Genomic DNA, 21,886 nt, shown 5'->3' on the forward strand with positions numbered 1-21,886 from the left:
AGTTTATGGTAAAACAAACAAGTTACGTTGATGAATGCATGAACGGGTCGAATTGTGGGAAAAAGGGTAATAAGCCGATAGCGTGTAAGTTAAGATTTTCCTTAAGGCGGTTATGGGATTTTAAGTTCATTTGATAGGATGTGAATTTACAAGCATGTAGGAAGAAACGGGAGGTTAAACGGGTAAACGGTTCAAAAGTTACGCGCGTTTTAGCGTTTTCGGACGTCGAAATGGATCTGCAGCGAAATGGCGCATGGTCATGCGCTTGGCCGCATGGTCGTGCACTTGGCCGCATGGTCGTGCGCTTGGCCGCATGGTCGTGCGATTTCGAGAAAATCATTGCACTAGCTTGTGCACTGCCAGTGCCCCCAACGTCGTAGGAACTGCATGGTCGTGCGGTTGGACGCATGGCCATGCATCAGTTGCCACTGCACGGTCGTGCGGTTGGACGCATGGCCGTGCATCAGCTGCCAGTTCAGTATAATGTGCAGAATTCGTCCAAATCAGTCCCGTAGCCCATAGGTTATCCCAAAATATAATCTAACTCATTGTAAAATGTTCATGAGCTGCAATAAGGGTGTGCGCAAGCATAAAATGGAGCAAGATAAGTATAAGAGGCATATGTAAGTTTATAGAGGTACGTATGTGATTAGGCATCTATGAGTTGGATATATTACTAGCAGGAATGTATACTCGTATATATGTATAAAGTCGGAAGTGTACGCAATGAAGTAGGTATGGGTGTATGTAAATACGCACGAAGGGACGTAGATGCATTATATAAGGGTACGAATGTATGTATGTAATTGATTGTGTGTGATCATATAATTATGTACAAGTATGTAAGAAAATAGTTGCGCACGTATCCAATGAAATTAGTGCTAACGATATTAATAGTATGCCTGGTGAATGAAGTGGAACGCAGGAATAGCAAGGAAATCTCACCGTGGATCATATGATCAAATGGAAAGCTGGAACGTAAAGGGTTAATGGAACGAAGAGTAAATGTGAATAAATTTGTGTGTTATGATGCGTGCTAATGTTACGACTTTATGTGGTGAGCGCAGGTAGTACAAAATACGAGGATCATCAAGAGATAGAGATCAAGGACCGAGTCATATGAAGGATTGTACGGGGTGTATAAGAATGTAATTTGTTAAATATAAGTTATGTTTTATTCTATAATTGAGTTAGTTTGATGTATTCAATGTAGAGGAGTTATTTTGGAAAGTGAACTTTCAAGTAAGACATAAGGTTTACAATGAAAGAAAAAAAAATATATGGTACGTAATTCCGCTGCGTCATGTTTAAGTTCTTACAGGGAAATTTTCATTATACGAACGGGTCATGCCCGAATTTTGGTAAATAATAATACTTTTTGGAATAAGAAAAATGGGCGTTTCATTAAACAAGATATCATAGTCCATCATGCAATATATCCGAAAACATGTTAATCGATTCATCATCATTTGGTAACTACTTTCTATCAATCAACATCTTTATCATAGATAAACTATCATTTCTCATGTTCATAATGTCATAATAATCAATCCAAGCACAAAACATAACAAGGATTACTAACCGGCTAAGAGATAGGAAAGGTGAACTCCAAGGTCGATTTCCAAGCTTGATCCGAATCCTAGTGTTGGCCGGCTACCAAGGTGTGTTTGTGTTTCTTAGGGTTTTTAGAGAGGGAAGGAGTGAGAGTATGAGTGTGTGTTGTTCAAGAGTAACAAGTGTGGTTAGGAGGGTAATGCACATATATATATGTATTAGCTTCAAGTGGTGCACCCTTAATGGGTTTCGGTTGATGGTTTGCGGCCCAAAGGCCCACCGGCCACTATTCACTCGAGACCTCATGGTCTTGAGTCGGGTTCTTTGTTTTCGGATTGGGTTCTCGGCTTGCTTATAATACATACGTATATACATACAAACACACAAACAAGGCACATTTCACATAAAACTTCACATTTATTAACAAGTTAACCAGTCCCATAGCGTACAAGTATGTTACATCGAGACACAAGAAAGGTTCTAAATTTCGAGTTGTCACAAATAATGTGTTTGACAATATTTTTGTGTCCCGGGTAAAGTCCGGTTGTTCGGTTGGGTGTTGTTCCGCTAAAGTGCTTAATTAATCCGTAAAGTGTCATACATATATATTTTTGTAACGTTTTTAATTTTCAACACTCAGGAAAGCATAACGGACTATTTAATGACTTTTCTGTACACTATTAATATCTTGAAAAGTACAGGTAAGTATAACACAGTAATCAGAGAGCAGTTAAGTAATTCCACACAGTTGTCAAGCACTTTAATTACCATTAATAAATTGTACAGAATACATGGAATTTTGAGGGTTATCACATTCTCTCCCTGTTAAGAAAATTTCGTCCGGAATCTTAGCACGTGGTTAGTGAGGAAGCTAGTTAAGTTGCGTTGGTTTCCTGGTTTTCCTGGGGTGTCACATCATCCCCCCGTTGATTTGGAATTTCGTCCCGAAATTCTGTAGTAGCTTCAGCCTCAGTAGTGGTTGCACTTTTCATAAACAGCTGGGGATACTTGTGTTTCATTTGGTCTTCTCGTTCCCAGGTGTACTCTGGGCCATGACGGGAATCCCAACGAACTCGGACAAGAGGTATCCTGGTGCGCTTGAGAATTTTAACATCTCGATCCGTAATCTCTACTGGTTCTTTGACGAATCACAGCTGGACGTCGATAGTCAGCTCCTTTAAGGGAACTATGAGGGTCTCGTCTGACAGACACTTCTTCAGATTTGACACGTGGAATGCGTTGTGAACTCTGCTGAGTTCTTCAGGTATATTCAACCTGTAGGCGACCTTGCCAATTTTCTCAATGATTTCGAACGGTCCGACGTAACGCGGATTGAGCTTGCCTCGTTTGCCAAAACAAACTACACCTTTCCAAGGTGAGACTTTGAGTAGCACCTGATCCCCAACCTGGAACTCGAGTGGCTTTCTTCGCTTATCAGCAAAGCTTTTCTGACGGTCATGGGCTGCCGCCATTCGTTGTCGTATCTGAGCAATCTTCTCGGTTGTATTTACTACGAGTTCTGGACCAGTGATTTGACTGTCACCAACTTCTGCCCAACAGAGAGGTGATCGGCACTTCCGTCCATACAATGCCTCAAATGGAGCGGCCTGGATGCTGGTGTGGTAACTATTGTTATATGAAAACTGCACTAACGGAAGATGCTTTTCCCAGCCGTTACCAAAGTCGATTACACATGCCCTAAGCATGTCTTCAAGGGTTTGGATGGTGCGTTCAGATTGCCCATCCGTCTGTGGATGATAAGCGGTGCTCATATCTAAATGTGAGCCAAAAGACTTATGCATAGCTTGCCACAGTTCAGAGATAAAACGCGCGTCACGATCAGAAATGATGGACGTTGGCACTCCGTGCCTTGATACCACTTCCATTAGGTAGATGTCCGCTAGGGTAGAAAACTTATTCGTTTCCTTGATAGCCAGAAAATATGCAGACTTGGTCAGTCGATCCATGATCACCCAAATGGTATCATTTCCGCGTTGAGATCTGGGCAGGCTAGTAACGAAATCCATGGAAATTTGCTCCCATTTCCATTTCGAAATATCTGGTTGTTGGAGTGGGCCTGATGGTTTCTGGTATTCGACCTTGACCCTAGCACAGGTCAAGCATTTACTGACGCAGGTTGCTATGCTGGCTTTCATACCAGGCCACCAGTATGTAGTCTTTAGATCATGGTACATCTTATCCGAACCAGGATGTACTGAATAACGGGACTTATGTGCTTCATCCATCACAAGCTCGCGTAAGTCTCCATAAAGTGGAACCCAGATGCGTCCATTAACATAGTAGGCACCGTTTTCCTTTTGTTCTAGCCGTTGCCTCGATCCTCGTAGGGACTCAGCCCTGATGTTCTCTGGCTTCAATGCTTCAACCTGAGCATTGCGAATCTGAGCGGGAAGGTTAGATTGGATGGTAAGTTGTAACGCATGTACACGCTTAAGTATAGTATCCTTTCGACTGAGGGCGTCGGCCACAACATTGGCTTTACCCGGATGATACTTGATTGTGCATTCGCAGTCGTTAAAAAGTTCAACCCATCGGCGTTGTCGCATGTTTAACTCCTTTTGCTTGAAGATATGCTCGAGACTTCTGTGATCGGTATAAATGGTGCACTTGGTACCGTACAGGTAATGTCTCCATATCTTAAGCGCGAAAACAACTGCTCCCAATTCCAAGTCGTGCGTAGTGTAGTTCTTTTCGTGAACCTTAAGTTGGCGCAATGCGTAGGCAATGACCTTGTCACGTTGCATCAACACGCAACCAAGCCCTTGGATGGAAGCGTCGCAATAAACCACAAAATCATCTGTGCCTTCAGGCAATGAGAGGATAGGCGCGCTACAAAGTCTATCTTTCAAGTACTGAAATGCGGACTCCTGTGCATCACCCCAATGATAGGTGACACCCTTCTGAGTCAGTGAAGTGAGAGGTTGCGCAATCTTTGAGAAATCCTTGATAAACCTTCTGTAATATCCTGCCAAACCCAAGAATTGGCGGATTTCTGTTGGTGTACGGGGTGCAGGCTAGTTCTTGATCGAGTCAACCTTGGATGGATCTACATGAATCCCATCCTTGTTTACCACATGGCCTAGAAAATGGACTTCGCGAAGCCAGAAGTCACATTTCGAAAACTTGGAATACAATTGCTCTTTTCGAAGAAGTTCCAAAATAAGCCTAGATGTTGCTCGTGTTCCTCCTGACTCTTAGAATAGATCAGGATGTCGTCGATGAACACTATGACAAACTTATCCAGGTAAGGCTTGCACACTCGGTTCATGAGATACATGAAGACTGCAGGTGCATTCGTCAACCTGAAAGGCATAACCAGAAACTCGTAATGGCCGTAACGAGTTCTGAATGCTGTTTTGGAGACGTCCTCCTCTCGGACTCTCAGCTAGTGGTATCCCGATCTTAAATCAATCTTAAAGTAATAACTCGACCCTTGTAACCGGTCGAACAAATCGTCAATGCGTGGAAGAGGATAACGATTCTTCACGGTCACCTTGTTGAGCTCGTAGTAGTCAATACACATTCTGAAGGTACCGTCTTTCTTCTTCACAAATAATACTGGAGCTCCCCAAGGCGAAGAGCTAGGACGTATGAAACCCTTTTCCAAGAGTTCTTTTAGTTGCGTGGACAGTTCTTCAAGTTCTAATGGAGCTAGACGATAAGGTGCTCGAGCTTTGGGCGCTGCTCCCGGAGCTAGCTCGATTTGAAATTCAACTTGACGATGAGGCGGAAGACCAGGTAATTCCTCAGGAAATACCTCAGGAAAGTCGCGCACAATAGGAATGTCTTCTATCTTCCTTTCTTCCGAGGATGAATCAGAAACGAGGGCTAGGATAGCGGTGTGGCCCTTTCGTAAGCACTTCTGGGCCTTAAGGAAAGAGATGATGCCTACCACAGCACCACTCTTGTCGCCACGAATCACGAGGGGTTCTTTATCAGAACGAGGGATACGGAGGATTTTCTCCTTGCAAATAATGTCCGCTTGGTGTTGAGAAAACCAATCCATCCCAATGACGACGTCAAAACTACCCAGAACGATAGATATGAGGTCGATAGAAAAGGTTTGATCGGCAAGGACAAGCTTGCAACCCTTAACTACATGTGTAGCCTCTAAAATTTTACCATTTGCTAACTCTACGATGTGCTTGGTGTTCAAAAGTGTTGGAGTGCGCTTAAGCATCTGACTAACTTTTAGGGACACGTAGCTAGTATCGGCACCCGAATCAAATAAAACAGTAACAAAGAAATCATCCAGAAGAAACTTACCCATCACAACGTTGGGATCGTTCCTTGATTCACCCTGACCAATCACGAACACCCGACCTTGGGCACCATTGCCATTATTGTTACATCCGTTGTTGCCTCCGTTGTTATTTCCATTGTGGTTCCCATTCCTTTAGTTGTTCTGATTCGGATTTTGGTTCAGCTGGGGGCAGTTCCTCTTAAAGTGGCCTTCAGCGCCACACTGAAAGCATCCTTTATTGCCCTGCTGATGCTGCTGCTGGTGGTTCTGTGGAGCTTGTTGTTGTTGTTGGCGATTCTGATTCACAAGACGTGGGTTCCTGCAATCTTTGGCTTCGTGACCCAGCTTATGACATCTCTGACAACGACCCTTGTTGCACTGGCCGCTGTGGTGCAGATTACATCGATTGCACTTAGGGTGATTTCCCTTGTACCCACCTTGACCTTGATTCCCAGAAGATTGCTGGCTAGGGCTCCTGTACTCGTCTGTCTTTCGTTGCTAGGATTGAGCTGAAGCAGAACCCTTGCCCAAATTTCTATCCCACTTGCGCTTATTATCATTGGGAGCATCAGAGGTAGCAACGCTAATACGCTTGGGCAGCCTGTTCTACTCAACTGCCTGATCGGTGAGACGATGAGCCAACTTGACGACTTGCTGAATGGTGCCAAGATTAGCTGAGGTTACGTGGCTTTGAATTTCTGGCACCAAGCCTTTAAGGTACAGTTCGATACGCTTGACAGGAGGATCCACCATAGTAGGGCACAAGATGGCTAGCTCATTTGACCTCTTCGTGTATGCCTCAATCTCAGACCCCGTCATCTTCAAATTGAAAAATTCCACCTCCAGCTTGTGGATGTCGTCACGACTGCAGTACTCTTCTTTAATCAATTCTTTGAAACCATTCCATGGGGTGGCATTAGCAACCGCCAACCCAAGCAGTTGAACCTGTGCCTTCCACCAGGTTAACGCAGCACCTTTGAGTGTTCTAGTAGCATATTTCACCCTACGATCTTCAGGGCATTCACACATCTCGAAAACAGACTCAAGCTTCTCGAACCAGTGAAGAAGGCCTACAGCTCCTTCTGTGCCGCTGAAAGTACTAGGTTGGCAATCCATGAATGTCTTGAACGTGCACACGGGAGGCTGAGCATGTTGACCTCCGGCAGGAACAGGTGCGAGTGCCTCAGCAACTCGTTCGTTGATCAAAGCCGTCAGCTGGGCTTGAGTTACGTTGATACGTCCTCCGCGTCCGTTCATGGTCTTCACAACAAAGCAACGTAAGTGAGAGACATGTCGCGAAAGTGCGTAAGTGTGGGACGACAGGAGAGAGTAAGCACACAAGGTTCAAATAGCAATTACCACGTTAATTAATGCACAGTGTGAGCTATCTAACCGACAATATAACATAAATCATACCACCTACTGTGTCGAGTCTTGCACGTGGAGCGAAGCGTCGTTGTGGATAGTTGAGCACTGTACCGGTTATAGTCTGGTTTTATCAAAAAAGCTTTTCCCTTTTTAAAACCAAGTTCACTATAACCAATGGCTCTGATACCAATCTGTCACACCCCCAAATTCCACCATGCGGAGTATCACCGCTTGGAGGCGTGACATGACCAGGATCGAGCCACCAATCATATTGAACAACGTATTTAAGTAAATAAAACCAACCACAATACAATTGGTGACCAAAAGCTAGTTAGCCAAGTTTTAAATTAAACAGCGGAAGCATAAACGTAAATCCAAGAACATAAGTCCATAGTTCATAAGTTTAAAGTCCAAAGCGTAAGTTTAATAAGTTCATATGGATTTATATATTGAGCACGGAACATAGCAGTCTGTATCCCATAACGACTCCTTCCTCGTGCAAGCTCCAAGCATTTAACGACCTGTAAGACATGTAACAACGAGTCAACAATAAAGTTGAGTGAGTTCACGTTTGGTTGTTTAGTTTTAAGTTGTTTCTGAAAACGTGGTTTGTCTTTCGTTGGCGTAATTGCCGTGGGGGTTATCCCGTAGTTGAAAGTAAAATTAACCAGTTCATTCTTTATTACCCAACCCATATCCATGATCAGTGGGGGCTTCCCCATGTGAACCACTAGACTGTACCATATCGACTACTAACGCAAATAAGTTGTGCCCTACGTCAGTGTCTATCATCACTGACGGTTTACCATAGTCCATTAGTACACGCCCGTCCGACTGGCACGGTGTGGGGTTTGTTAAAGTTGATAGCGCTATTAACTAATGACCCGCTCGCCATTGGCCTCGGCGATTAAGTCGATATAAAAATGAGGGACTTATGATAGAGTTTTGTCTAGTAGGTTTTAAGGTTGTTGTCCTACCCAAGGAGGACGAACGTACGTAGTTCTACCCAAGGAGAATACGCAGGAATAATATTGGCATCCTACCCAAGGAGGATGGCCGTACATATCCTACCCAAGGAGGATATGTAGATCCCGTTTTAAATTCTTTAACACATTCCCAACCACCGGGAATCCCATGCCTTAGAAAGTGTGTGAACTCACCTTGGTTTGCTCGGTTAGATTCTCAAACATAGCTAACAGTCAAGGTCGGTCAATCACGTCCTAATATAATTACTAGTTAGTCATTTAGTGGTTTTCAAATAGAGCACAAAGTTCCTACACGTATCTATCACATAACATGCATTACTTTAACGGTTTATGCCCATATAAACTTCCCATCTATTCCTGTTCATAAGAAAGCACACGACGTTGCACATAACACTTTTATTGACATATAACATGTTAGATCATTCACAGATAACATACTCGACATTTAGACACGCAAATTACTACTTATGTCATTTCAACTTAAATATCTGAAACTGGGCTGGTTTCGATCATTTTAATAAAATAGTTATGTTATTTCAAAAATTCCCAACTTTTTATAGAAAGTGCTAAACGATCCAAATATGATTGTGTAAAAATCTCGGGATCCGATTCATTACCAATATTTTATTAAAAATCATTTTCCGGACTGCACTCAGATTTATCTTTTTCTGACTGCAGTCCACGAAATAATTCATTAAAAATTCATTATAAGTCGGATTGACGAAATTCCAGTGGGACAATTACTATGACATCAGTGTCCATCTATAGTACCAATTTCATGATCCAACTCTACACAGAACTCAAGTTATTGCAGAAAACAGAATGCATATTTTCAGCAGTAAAAATGCAGCTCTAGTTGCTGTTACAAAATGACACTTTAAAAATAGTAAACGAAGTCCAAAAATTACGATTCCGGTGCCATTAGAACCGTATTTCATAATACATAAATCTAGACTTCAGAAAATACATTTTTCGTTAAGTTACAGTCCTGTTACAGCCAACTTACAGCCAACTGAAGTTGGCTGTAATTACCAAACAGCCTACTGTTTCAGCTTCTGATTTTCTAACTTGTGTTCGATTGATTCCGTTAACTTGTTTAGTGATCACAACAACATCAAACATCAATATTACAAGTAGATCAGCAAGTAAATCAGTAACATAATCAGGACAACTTCAGTTTATCATCACTTCACTATGTTTCATCAATATTTCATTACAAGTTAGTTTATATGCAAGCCTTTGTTCATGGTTCTTTAGTGTTCATGGATTTTCATCATCAAACAACTATTAACCACTCTAACAACATGAAAAATGAACGGATCTAAGTTCTTACCACTAGTTCGAGACTAGGGAAGTTCGAGAGTGGAAAAGTGGTGGATAAAAGAAAACGAGAGCGGTCCTTCAACTTCCGAACACGCCTAGCTTCGTTGAGCGCCTTGTAGCACCTAGAAGTACACTTGGATCGCTAGAATGAAAACCAAAAATGTGGTGGTGATGGGGAGGATGTTCGGCTAAAGTGAGGGAGAGAAGAAGAGGGTAAGTTTTTGTGAAAGATGAAGGTGATAATGAATATGTAAAGCCTAGTGGGTTTTTATAAGTAAACTCCAACATTTCATGATCCTTTGGTCCTTATGTCTTCTAAGGTACATAACATATCCCTTAAACAATTAGAAGCAAATCAAGAGGGGTGTCCCACTTCCATAACCGGTTGGGGGGGGTAGATTTAATTGGGTTTCAATTGTCTAGTTAGTGCTTTAGTTAGGGAGTTAAGTGTTTAGTTCGTGTCTTGTGAGTGTTATCAAACATATAGTGTGTTAGGGTGTTCGGGGACCCTAACTAGCTCAGAAAAATAGAAATAATGTGTTTGACAATATTTTTGTGTCCCGGGTAAAGTCCGGTTGTTCGGTTGGGTGTTGTTCCGTTAAAGTGCTTAATTAATCCGTAAAGTGTCATACATATATATTTTTGTAACGTTTTTAATTTTCAACACTCAGGAAAGCATAACGGACTATTTAATGACTTTTCTGTACACTATTAGTATGTTGACAAGTACAGGTAAGTTGATGTGTGTAAAATGCAACATATAAATTACATCAAATAAGGCATCAAACTAACCATTTTTAAGTACTAATGTTGGAAAAAGAGTGTTTTTGTCTTCCTTTTGTATTTTCAGGATTAAATGAGCTCAAATTCACAAAAGAAGCAAAAAGACAGCTAATTCTAACATAAATACAAGAAAAGGAACAAAAGTAGACTGCCCGAACCCTCAACGGCATCCTCCCAAGCAAAGAAGAGAAAACAGAAGCCTGAACACGCCCCGTGCTCAGCCAGCACGGGGCCGTGCCCAGGAAGCAGCAGAAAAGACAAACCTGTAGAAGCTTCTATTGCCCACCACGGGGCCGTGTCCAGTGAGCACGAGGGCGTGGCGAAAGTACAGCAGGCGCATTAATTGTAATTGCGAATTACAATTAATGAACAGAGAGAGTGTCAGACGGGCACGGGGCCGTGTCCAGCGGACACGGGGCCGTGCCCAGCCTTCTGTTCAGCCTATAAATAGGAGTGCTTTGTTTTATTCCAACTCATCCCTTGGCACACCACCTCTCTCACACTTCATCCACCACCCACCACCACCATAACACCATCATCCACCACCATCATCCATTGTCCATCGTAGAGTGTGTGAGTCGTCTCGGGATCCAAGATTGATCGTAAGAGTTCTTGACAATCAAGGCCATGTTTGCCTAAGTCTCTTACATCACTTGGTGAAGACAAGTGTTTAGTATAATACTTTTAATTTTTTATCGTTTGCACTTTTTATTTGGTTTTGTATTAATGACTTTAATAACTAGTTGCTTATGTTGAAGGTGATCTTTCCTTATCGTTTGTCCGTGGTGTCTTGGCATTATTTTACTGTCTATATAAAATAAAAGATTTTCACCATTCATATCTCCACGGTCTATATGGAGGTATGTTGGCTACCTGGTCGGGGGTTAAGGGAACGATTTGGTAAGGGTCTTGCCCTTGTTCAGCGTTTAGAGGTCCTGCAAGGGACCTGGGTCAAATTTAGTAAGATCTCCTTCAATGCCCATAGGTATTGGATGGCGGGGATCCAAACTCTTTGACCCCCTCATAAGTTAATTACTATTAATACTATAACCCGGCTATTTAGGACTGTATCCCTGCTGAATCAGACTACTTAGCCGAGGGTAACGTCACCGCCAAAAGCGGGGCCTACCACAATTTGCATTAATAACTTAATTCATTATCTTCCAATAATCCAACCCTTTAGGATTGTATCCTTACTGACTCAAACTACTGGGTTGAGGGTAACGTCGCCTTCAAAAGAGGGGCCTACTACAATAACTAAGATAATCTCTTAAACAAGTGCAAAAGTGCGAAAATAATCAAAGGTTATACTAATACACGAGTCGGATCCAAGTGATTCATCTTGTCTATCTGTTTTTATTTTATTTTTATTTTTCAGCATTTAGTTAGTTTTTATTTTTCTAGTTTAAAAACCTTTTTTTTCTAACTTTTTGATTTGATTAGACATTGAGGATAAACCGGTACTAAAAGCTCTTGTGTCCTTGGACGACCTCGGTATCTTACCAACACTATACTACGTCCACGATGGGTGCACTTGCCCATATGTGTGTTTAGTGTTAGTAAATATCGTGTTTTATAAATTTAAAACTTGGCTAAAAGTGTAAAAGGGCTTAAAATACATATTAAAAATATAACACACTTCACGCACATCAAGTTTTTGGCGCCGTTGCCGGGGACACAAGGATTTTAAGAAAGTTAGGAATCAACGGCCTAATCATATTTTTATTTTTCTTTTAAACTTTTAGGATTTTTCATAATTTTTCAGCTTCTGCAGAGCTCAGCACGGGTCGTGCCCGCTGAACATGCCCTCGTGCTCAATCATTGGAACTGGCAATCCTGTTTTAAGTCAGACAGTAAGCTGAACACGGGGCCGTGCTCACTCAACACGCCCCCGTGCCCAAGATTCTCTTACTGAAAACAGAACCGTTAGATCCCGACAGTTGGTAATTTCTGACATAAACATGAGTGATAGTAATTCTTTTTACTTTCGGCACTCTTATGGTATGTGGTGTCAATTATGTGGAGGCGAACATGAAGAATTAAAATGTTATTTTCTAAATTATAGGCCCCACTATATAGACCCACCGATTCCTTATAACCTTAAGAGGGGCGAAAGTAAAAATAAGCACTATCTCTCCCTCGAATGCGCCCAGCCAGATATTCTAGGGGAAATGCTCCTTGACGAGTTATTTCAACTAGAAGAACTAATTCTAAATTGGTCAAAAGAACTTAGGAAGGATTTTATTGATCCACCCCAAGACGATGACCATGAAGAAATGTTGGAACCGCATTCCGACAACCTCGTTGCTCCCGAAAATACCTTCATACCTAGAAAAGACTTGGACGATAGTCGTCCCTGTACTGATTGTGCCGTGAAGGACTCTCTATCGACTTCGTTCGGTGCATACATAGACCTGAGCGATTCGGCATACACCTTCTTTAACGAGAGCCCGGGAAAGGGTTGGACTTGTCCACCTAGAATGAAAATAGGAATTACCCTCACCGACAACCTCTTGCGTTCTCGCCTTAGTATAGGACAATTAAGGTATCTTAGACACTTTGGGGTTGTTCCAACCAATCAAGAGCCACCCGATACAGGTAAGCCCCTTAAAAACTAGACAACTTCATAAAATCATCCCTCGACACGGGGCCGTGTCCAGCCAACACGCCCCCGTGTTCACCAAAAGATTCCCTTCTGATCAGTACGACAGAATACGGACAAAATATGTCAGAATTTCACCTGCACACGGGGCCGTGTCCAACGGACACGGGGCCGTGTCCAGGATGCTGTCGTTTTCTATAAATGCAGCCAAGAATTCTGCACATTTGGACCAACTTGGGACAGAGATTTGAATGAATCTTCTCTCAAACCATCCTAGGTAAGTCTAAAAGAAGGTTCCAACAACCCATCTTGTCCTTTCCTCTTCTAGCCATTTCCTTCTTTTTCATCTTTCTCCAAGAACTATCATTAAAAGTTTGAATTCTTCAAACTTTGTGGTAGGAAACAATGGGTTTTGATCAAGGAATCTTGGTAAAAACATGTTATGTAACATTATTTTAAGTTATTAATGTTTAAAAAGCCTACACAAGTTCAGAAAATAACTTAAAACTTCAAGTTTCCTTGCTTCAAAATTCTGCAGAAAGATGAACACGGGGCCGTGCTCAATGAGCACGGGGCCGTGTCCAGATACTGTTTCATCAAATAAACTATTTTTCGGTTTATTTTTCGTAGAATGTCGAGTGAAAACAGCGAAACATCATCCGTTCATTCATCAAACAGCCGAAGAGGAAGGAGGCCCTCCGTTGAAGCTACACTTGTGCACTATGTGATAGCATTAAGGGAGGCTCTTGACGAAATGACGTTAGTAGAGGAGGTCCTAATTGACCGTATTAACGATCTTACGGTGGGGCTCGAAAGCAGCTTCCAAGAAATTAACCTCTTGCACCAGAGGTTAAATATTCTTGTAGCACCCCCGATGGAACCAGTCCTTCCACAACAGGATTGGAACTTGGCACTCGGGGTTAACAACCCTACCGGGTGGGAAGACTTCCCAGCGGAACCTCCCATGGAACACCAACAAGAGATTCCAGCGGAAATCGAAACTACTCAAATTAATGCAAATGAGCCCTCTTTTCTCCTTCCAAGGGAGGTGGAGGAGTGGCTCGCCGACATGTGAGGAGGGCCACACCCGGAAGAAGGAGTTTTAAAAGCCTTATCTAACCAAGATTAGTAGCTTCTTGGAAATTTTGCTAATTAAAATAAAACATAGGGCTAGAACTCCATGGTTTAATATTTATGTATTTTCATATTTAGTTTTATGTAATGTCTCTCTATGTTTGCAATGAAATGATGGTTTCTAAAGTTTGATGGTTTATAATAAATAAAACACACTCACGATGGTAAAGGATGAAAAAGGGAACGAGAAAAATGGCCCCATGCACAAAGAACGAAGCGACCCGACACAAATCTCCATTACAGAAGGCTCAACACGGGCCGTGCTCAACCAACACGGCCCCGTGCTGAGCCACTTGCAGAAAAACGCCCAGTTCAGGTAACTGGACACGGGCCGTGTTCACCAGACACGCCCCCGTGTCCAGGCTTCTGTCTCATTTCTTTAATTTTTGTTACTGGCACCTGAACACGGGGCCGTGTCCGGTCACCACGGGGCCGTGTCCAGACTGCCAGTAACATAATTCTTTGCTTTTAACACCACATTACACATCCAATCAACCTAAAAATTTATTTTTTGGACACATTGAGTACAATGTGTAATTTAAGTGTGGGGGGGGGGGAGCTAACACCTTGAAATTTTGCAAGTCCTAACAACAAGCCTTACACAAAACTCTATTGGAACCGCTAAACACTCCAATTTTTTTTTCAAAAACTTTCATTTTTTTTACTTGTCTAAAGTTTAAGTTAGGAATCCTAAGATTAATAAGGTTATATTTTTATAAATTTTACAACCGAGAGCGTCGTGATAACAAGAACCAACATAAGAAAATTATGAAACAGCATAACAAGTCTAATTAAAATTTGATTATATACTTGATCACATTAAAAACCCATTCCCACAAAAGTGAGTTTTGAGCCTTTATTGAGCATACAAATTTACATCCTTAGACTAAATGCTCATTTTTCGTTTCTTGTGTGAATAGCCGCTTGGTTCTTACAACTCTAGAACTTGCCACGACGATTCATTCCCGGTCCTTACCAACTTAAACCCAAGTAAGTAAATGATGGAGGCATTAGGACTAACCATTTTTCTTTCTACACCATTATTTTTCATTTTTTTTTACCACCTACCCAAAATCCCCCTAGTTAACCCCTTTGAGCCTAAACCTTTCATTTCTTTACCCTAAACCCTTTTTACCCACCAAAAACCCTTTTTTATTTTCACCCTTTATTTTAGTAACAAGCTCGGTTTTTTTTGCAAGCTCGTTCTTTTGTGTGACATCAAAGAAAAAAAAATGATGAAGTAAAAAACAAACAAAGCTATGCAAACAAAAGCTTGTTTGGAGAAATACTTCAAAATAAAAAGCCACTAAAAACAAAGTGTTTTACGAAAACCGACGCTTTTTACGCTTTTCGCCCTTTTACTAACCACTAACCCAACCACCCACCTTTAGCCCAAGCCTAACCCTTCACCCAAAAAGTCCTCTTGATATTCACAAAGGTATAAAGTTAAAAAGGAGGAGGACTGATTACTTGGCAAGCCTATGGTAGGCGTAAGTTCCATGCCGCTTTCGAGTGATTCACTAAAAAATACACCTTCGGCCGAGTGTTGAGTGATTTCTCCCGTGAGATATGTGAACTTGTATATAAATGAAATTTTAAAAGGCATGTTATGCCCAAATAAGTAATTTATCGTATGAAACGTTCTAAATAAATCCTAACGAATAGGATTGTAAATAAATAAAAATAAAACCCAAAAAGATCTCGGATTCCCGACACTCTATGACAAGCCAAAAACCTTCTCTTCTACCCATTCCATTTGGGAGTGTAAGCCACATTTAAAGAGTTTTGCTTGAGGACAAGCAAAAGTTCAAGTGTGGGGGTATTTGATGTGTGTAAAATGCAACATATAAATTACATCAAATAAGGCATAAAACTAACCCTTTTTAAGTACTAATGTTGGAAAAAGAGTGTTTTTGTCTTCCTTTTGTATTTTCAGGATTAAATGAGCTCAAATTCACAAAAGAAGCAAAAAGACAGCTAATTCTAACATAAATACAAGAAAAGGAACAAAAGTAGACTGCCCGAACCCTCAACGGCATCCTCCCAAGCAAAGAAGAGAAAACAGAAGCCTGAACACGCCCCGTGCTCAGCCAGCACGGGGCCGTGCCCAGGAAGCAGCAGAAAAGACAAACCTGTAGAAGCTTCTATTGCCCACCACGGGGCCGTGTCCAGTGAGCACGGGGGCGTGGCGAAAGTACAGCAGGCGCATTAATTGTAATTGCGAATTTACAATTAATGAAGAGAGAGAGTGTCAGACGGGCACGGGGCCGTGTCCAGCGGACACGGGGCCGTGCCCAGCCTTCTGTTCAGCCTATAAATAGGAGTGCTTGGTTTCATTCCAACTCATCCCTTGGCACACCACCTCTCTCACACTTCATCCACCACTCACCACCACCATAACACCATCATCCATTGTCCATCGTAGAGTGTGTGAGTCGTCTCGGGATCCAAGATTGATCGTAAGAGTTCTTGACAATCAAGGCCATGTTTGCCTAAGTCTCTTACATCACTTGGTGAAGACAAGTGTTTAGTATAATTCTTTTTATTTTTAATCTTTTGCACTTTTTATTTGGTTTTGTATTAATGACTTTAATAACTAGTTGCTTATGTTGAAGGTGATCTTTCCTTATCGTTTGTCCGTGGTGTCTTGGCATTATTTTACTGTCTATATAAAATAAAAGATTTTCACCATTCATATCTTCACGGTCTATATGGAGGTATGTTGGCTACCTGGTCGGGGGTTAAGGGAACGGTTTGGTAAGGGTCTTGCCCTTGTTCAGCGTTTAGAGGTCCTGCAAGGGACCTGGGTCAAATTTAGTAAGATCTCCTTCAATGCCCATAGGTATTGGATGGCGGGGATCCAAACTCTTTGACCCCCTCATAAGTTAATTACTATTAATACTATAACCCGGCTATTTAGGACTGTATCCCTGCTGAATCAGACTACTTAGCCGAGGGTAACGTCACCGCCAAAAGTGGGGCCTACCACAATTTGCATTAATAACTTAATTCATTGTCTTCCAATAATCCAACCCTTTAGGATTGTATCCTTGCTGACTCAAACTACTGGGTTGAGGGTAACGTCGCCTTCAAAAGAGGGGCCTACTACAATAACTAAGATAATCTCTTAAACAAGTGCAAAAGTGCGAAAATAATCAAAGGTTATACTAATACACGAGTCGGATCCAAGTGATTCATCTTGTCTATCTGTTTTTATTTTATTTTTATTTTTCAGCATTTAGTTAGTTTTTATTTTTCTAGTTTAAAAACCTTTTTTTTTCTAACTTTTTGATTTGATTAGACGTTGAGGATAAACCGGTACTAAAAGCTCTTGTGTCCTTGGACGATCTCGGTATCTTACCAACACTATACTACGTCCACGATGGGTGCACTTGCCCATATGTGTGTTTAGGGTGTTAGTAAATATCGTGTTTTATAAATTTAAAACTTGGCTAAAAGTGTAAAAGGGCTTAAAATATATATTAAAAATATAACACACTTCACGCACATCAAAGTATAACACAGTAATCAAAGAGCATTTAAGTAATTCCACACAGTCGTCAAGCACTTTAATTTCCATTAATAAATTGTATGGAATACATGGAATTTTGAGGGTTGTCACAAACCGACAACAACTTTTGTTTCTGGTCAATTTCTCTCTTGATTGAACACTCTAATTAACAAGTAATCAACAAACAAAGATAATAAATACATCATCACAGACACTGTTGGATTTAGGAATGATTGTCAATGGTTCATATATTATTCATATGTCAATTTACAATCAATAGTACAGTAGTACTCCACCTCGCCAGGCTAACTCTCTCTCTTTCTCTCTCTTAGGTTCTTCTGTTTTTTAACTCTTAGAGTTGAAGTTCACTGAATACAAAATGAACTATTTATAGTGGAGGGAACTGCGATGTCACCATGAAAACGACCCAAAACAACTCATTAAATGTGTAACTGCCAGCAGTTAGGCAAAAGTGATGGGCAGTTAAGGAAATAAACAAGTAAAACTAAACAACTGGAAAATTACAAGTAAACAATTGGGATTCCAAAAGTGCAGGTGCTGGTGGAAACCAGCACTTTTGGAATCCAGTAAATATGGTCTTTCTTTGACTTGTTGACTTGGTCTTCTGGTCTTTAGTCTTTATTGTGTTGACTTTGAGTGTTGACTAGTTGACCCAACACTTTTCATTCCAGTACTTGTACTTGTTGTCTTGTATCTTTGAGGCAACAGTTATTTCTTTCAGTAGTTTGGGTGGTTGTTTGGATAACTTTCAAAGAAGGAAACTTCGGGACTTTGACTTGTAGACTAACTTATTCCATCAGGCAGAGAGATAGTTTCCATTGGGTTTTGACTTTCATTATCAACAGATCTTACTAAGTGTAGTTGAGATTTAGAACCTAAAGTTAACTGAATATGAATTTGAGATAAAGAATCTAAGTGAAGCGTTGACGATTCCTATAGTTGTCATACATTGTGCTAGTAACTTACCCAAACATTTCGAGTTGTAACTTTGTTATCACATATATTTAATAATATTTATAAATTTACCACTGAAGAGTACATAATAAGCAAAAGAAACGAAGTACAATGAAGATATAAAGGCAAAAAAACCAAAGACAATATCAGAAACAAAATTTTCTTAAGCTTGTACTCCTTTGGGTGTATATTCATCCCTCCATCAATACGATACCATGTCAAGCATGTTTATGCTTCTGAACATTTCCATGCCCATGGATGAACCTGGCTGAACCCTCAGTGTACACATGTGTTTCATTATCCAATCTGCAAACATACATCATGTTCACACCTACCAAATAGAATATAGTTCACAAAGTTAAGAAAAGACTTAAGCTCTTACGATTTTCTAATTGCTTTGCTCAAAGTAGAAGCTGCAACAAAGGTTTTTCCATCAAGGTATCTATTCTCTCCATTCATCCTTTGTTTCATTCTCAAATCTAATTCATCTGGGCTCAGTGTCATTGGGTAATCTGATGCCTGTTGTCAAGTTAAATGCATACATGATCGACTTCAATGACGAGTTATATATAAAATGATTGATTCATCCTTTAGTGAAGATTAAAAGCATGAAGTACGATTACCATGACCCATCCCCACATGTCAGCGTAGGAAGGAATGTGAGCGGAGTATGGCACTACATCTGTTTACCATTTGGGCTACATTAGTAACCTATAATCAGAATTTTTTGTTCGTAAAATTTAAGCGAAGTACATCGTGAAACATACATTTGAAAACCTGCTTGAGAGTGTTGAAAATACAAGAAAAAACTTCGGCATGGCTAAAAACACCAGCTGGTCCAGCCTGCACAAAATTAAAGTTTGTTACTCTTCTATGCCCCATGTTATTATAGGAATTGAATACTGTGTAGAGGTCCAATATGGATAACTGATTTTTTGTTTTTTTGCAAAGAAGAATACTCATGAAATTTTTTCCACCTCTCCTTGATTATATAATGTTAGGTTTGTAACAGTACCTGTGTAACAAAAATGCCACCATGCTTGAGTTTTGGTTTAATAGTGAGTTCATAAAAGTTCTTGGTGTAGAGTTGATAACATGGGCCTCCTTCAATGGGATCTGCCAAGTCACCTACAATCACATCATATTTATCTTCTCTCTTCTCTAATTCCGCCCTGAAACGTAAAACATTTAACATTTACATCACATAACTATTATTTCCACACGCAAATCGTAAAAACTGTATAAATGTTTTGGACCTTGCATCGTTGATTATGAGCTCAAGTCTTGGATCACAGAAAGCTTTACTGTTAACCGTCAAATGAGACTTGCAAAACATCACTACTTCCTGCTCATAAAAAACAAATAATTGTTCTAGAATAGGATATAACTTATACATACTTTTTTTATGAAGAGAAAATATTGAGATGATGGAATGAAGGATGTCACCTCATCAATGTCACACATGATAACTTTTTCCAGAGTTTTGTGCCTAAGTAATTCCCTTGCAGTAGAACCCTCACCTCCCCCCATAATAAATACGGTCTTGGGACTGAACATAATATTCATTCGAATTTTGTTATAACTAAATGTCAACAGTAAACAGTGCAATTTATTTTGAAAAAGAAGATAGAGCATTCAAAGAATGGGAATTGTACTTTGGGTGATGTAGAAGTGGTGGATGAACAAGAGATTCATGGTAGATGAATTCATCTATCTCTGCACTCTGCAACTTTCCATCTATCACTAGAGCCTGTGATACATTGTTAGGAATATCAACCATCAAAAGTATTTATATAAATAGTTAATGTAGCAGTGGGTAATGTTGATCATATATATAGAAACGGGATCAGGGAAAAAGGCTAAAAGTGTTAGAACGGTGAGAACGCATCCTGACACATTATTACCAATTTTTTTTTTTTTATTTTTAACCAATCATTTACACCATTCGTTCTCTCTTTATTATATATTATATATATTGAAAGTACAAAGAAGGGTCGCCACTATGTAAAAATAAAACTCAAAAAACAACCACCACAATAATAAAAACGAATCATGTGGCCACAACGTGAAAACATCCCATAAAAAGAGTTATTGGGGATGCTCTAAACGTTAGTGGCAAAACGTGAAAACATCCCATAAAACGAGATATTGGGGATGCTCTAAACGTTAGTGTCCATGTTTAGCTTGAGGGGGCATGTTAACAATATCAACAACCAAAAATTTAAAATAATATCTATATAAATAGTTAATGTAATAGTGGTTAATGTCATGATTCAAGAGTCATCTTGTGAGCATATATATGCAGTTGTCTTGTAATGTACTAATGTTTTGGTTCAGAAAGGCAAACATGAAATTCACCTTCTTAAACCAACTTTCTATAGTTCACACAAGTTCTAGACTGCATATTTCAATAGCAATTAAGCAAGTTGACTCGCCAATTTCCATGGAATTGGTGAACTAGTTGGATAATTACTATTGTGACAAATATATATATACAAACAAATAAATAAAAAGGAGTTAAAAAAGTACCTTTCCAAAAGGTTTGGTGTCCAAAAGTTGAATGTACTGGAACTGAGTAGCTCCTGTGTGAAGTATACTGTATTGAACTGACTCGTTAATTTGCATTGATTTGTTTAATACAGTTAATTAGGCAGTATTGAAGCATTGTCTATACTTTTCCATGCTTATAAAAAAAATAAAAACTATTTAAATATTTATAAAAAAAAACCAACCTATTAAGAGCAAAACACCATCTTAAGTCCTCTTCAATCTCTTCCTCATACCAACAGCTTTTCCTCTGCAAATATGCATTCACATTCCCATTCCCATTCCCATTTGAACAATGAATATCACCCATTTTTTAGAGTTTTGTGGTTGTTAAGTATGAAGGATTGGAATGTAAATTTATATAACCAAGTTAAGAGGGTGTAGTGATAGTGGTGGTGGTAGTGATGATAATAAAAGTTGATTGAAAGGATGAGGGAAGCCAAAATCTTCATTGATTTCCCCCAACCCATTGAAGTTTGCTTTCCTCGCGTGCCTTCTTTTTATTTATTACTTCCAACCAAATTATCTTTCTACAAAACCCATTACAAAAAGTATGCAACATATTTATGCTGGTGTCCTATTATTAAAATATTCAAAGCAAAAGATATTTTCGTTTCGGCATAAAGGATGTTTTGGCTCTTGTTACCTCTTTTTTTACATTTTAGAAACTAAGCTTTATAAACTTAAATTACATTTCTTAGTATTGGTCTGACACCCAACTTGTCTATTGTAAAATCCGATCTTTAGATGTTGAAAATATTATTATGTTTTCTAACTGTAAGGAGTGGGGGTGGCCATCACTCATCACTCATTCATCACTTACAACATCCAACCAAGTT

The 21,886-nt window shown here is 40.1% G+C and overlaps 1 protein-coding gene across 1 annotated transcript; it reads right to left on the reverse strand.

The window, feature by feature from the left end:
* Positions 1-18,519: 18,519 nt before the first annotated feature.
* On the reverse strand, positions 18,520-21,536 carry LOC110885234 (thermospermine synthase ACAULIS5). Its single transcript, XM_022132919.2, has 10 exons — positions 21,233-21,536; positions 21,030-21,096; positions 20,156-20,250; positions 19,947-20,049; positions 19,757-19,845; positions 19,516-19,672; positions 19,268-19,343; positions 19,124-19,182; positions 18,883-19,019; positions 18,520-18,806 (listed from the first exon to the last, which is right to left on the reverse strand). The coding sequence occupies exons 1-10, from the start codon at positions 21,355-21,357 to the stop codon at positions 18,719-18,721; spliced, it is 996 nt and encodes a 331-aa protein (XP_021988611.1). The 5' UTR covers positions 21,358-21,536; the 3' UTR covers positions 18,520-18,718.
* Between the last annotated feature and the right edge of the window lie 350 nt (positions 21,537-21,886).

Source organism: Helianthus annuus, chromosome 10, assembly GCF_002127325.2.
Source record: "Helianthus annuus cultivar XRQ/B chromosome 10, HanXRQr2.0-SUNRISE, whole genome shotgun sequence".
NCBI classification, from domain to species: domain Eukaryota; kingdom Viridiplantae; phylum Streptophyta; class Magnoliopsida; order Asterales; family Asteraceae; genus Helianthus; species Helianthus annuus.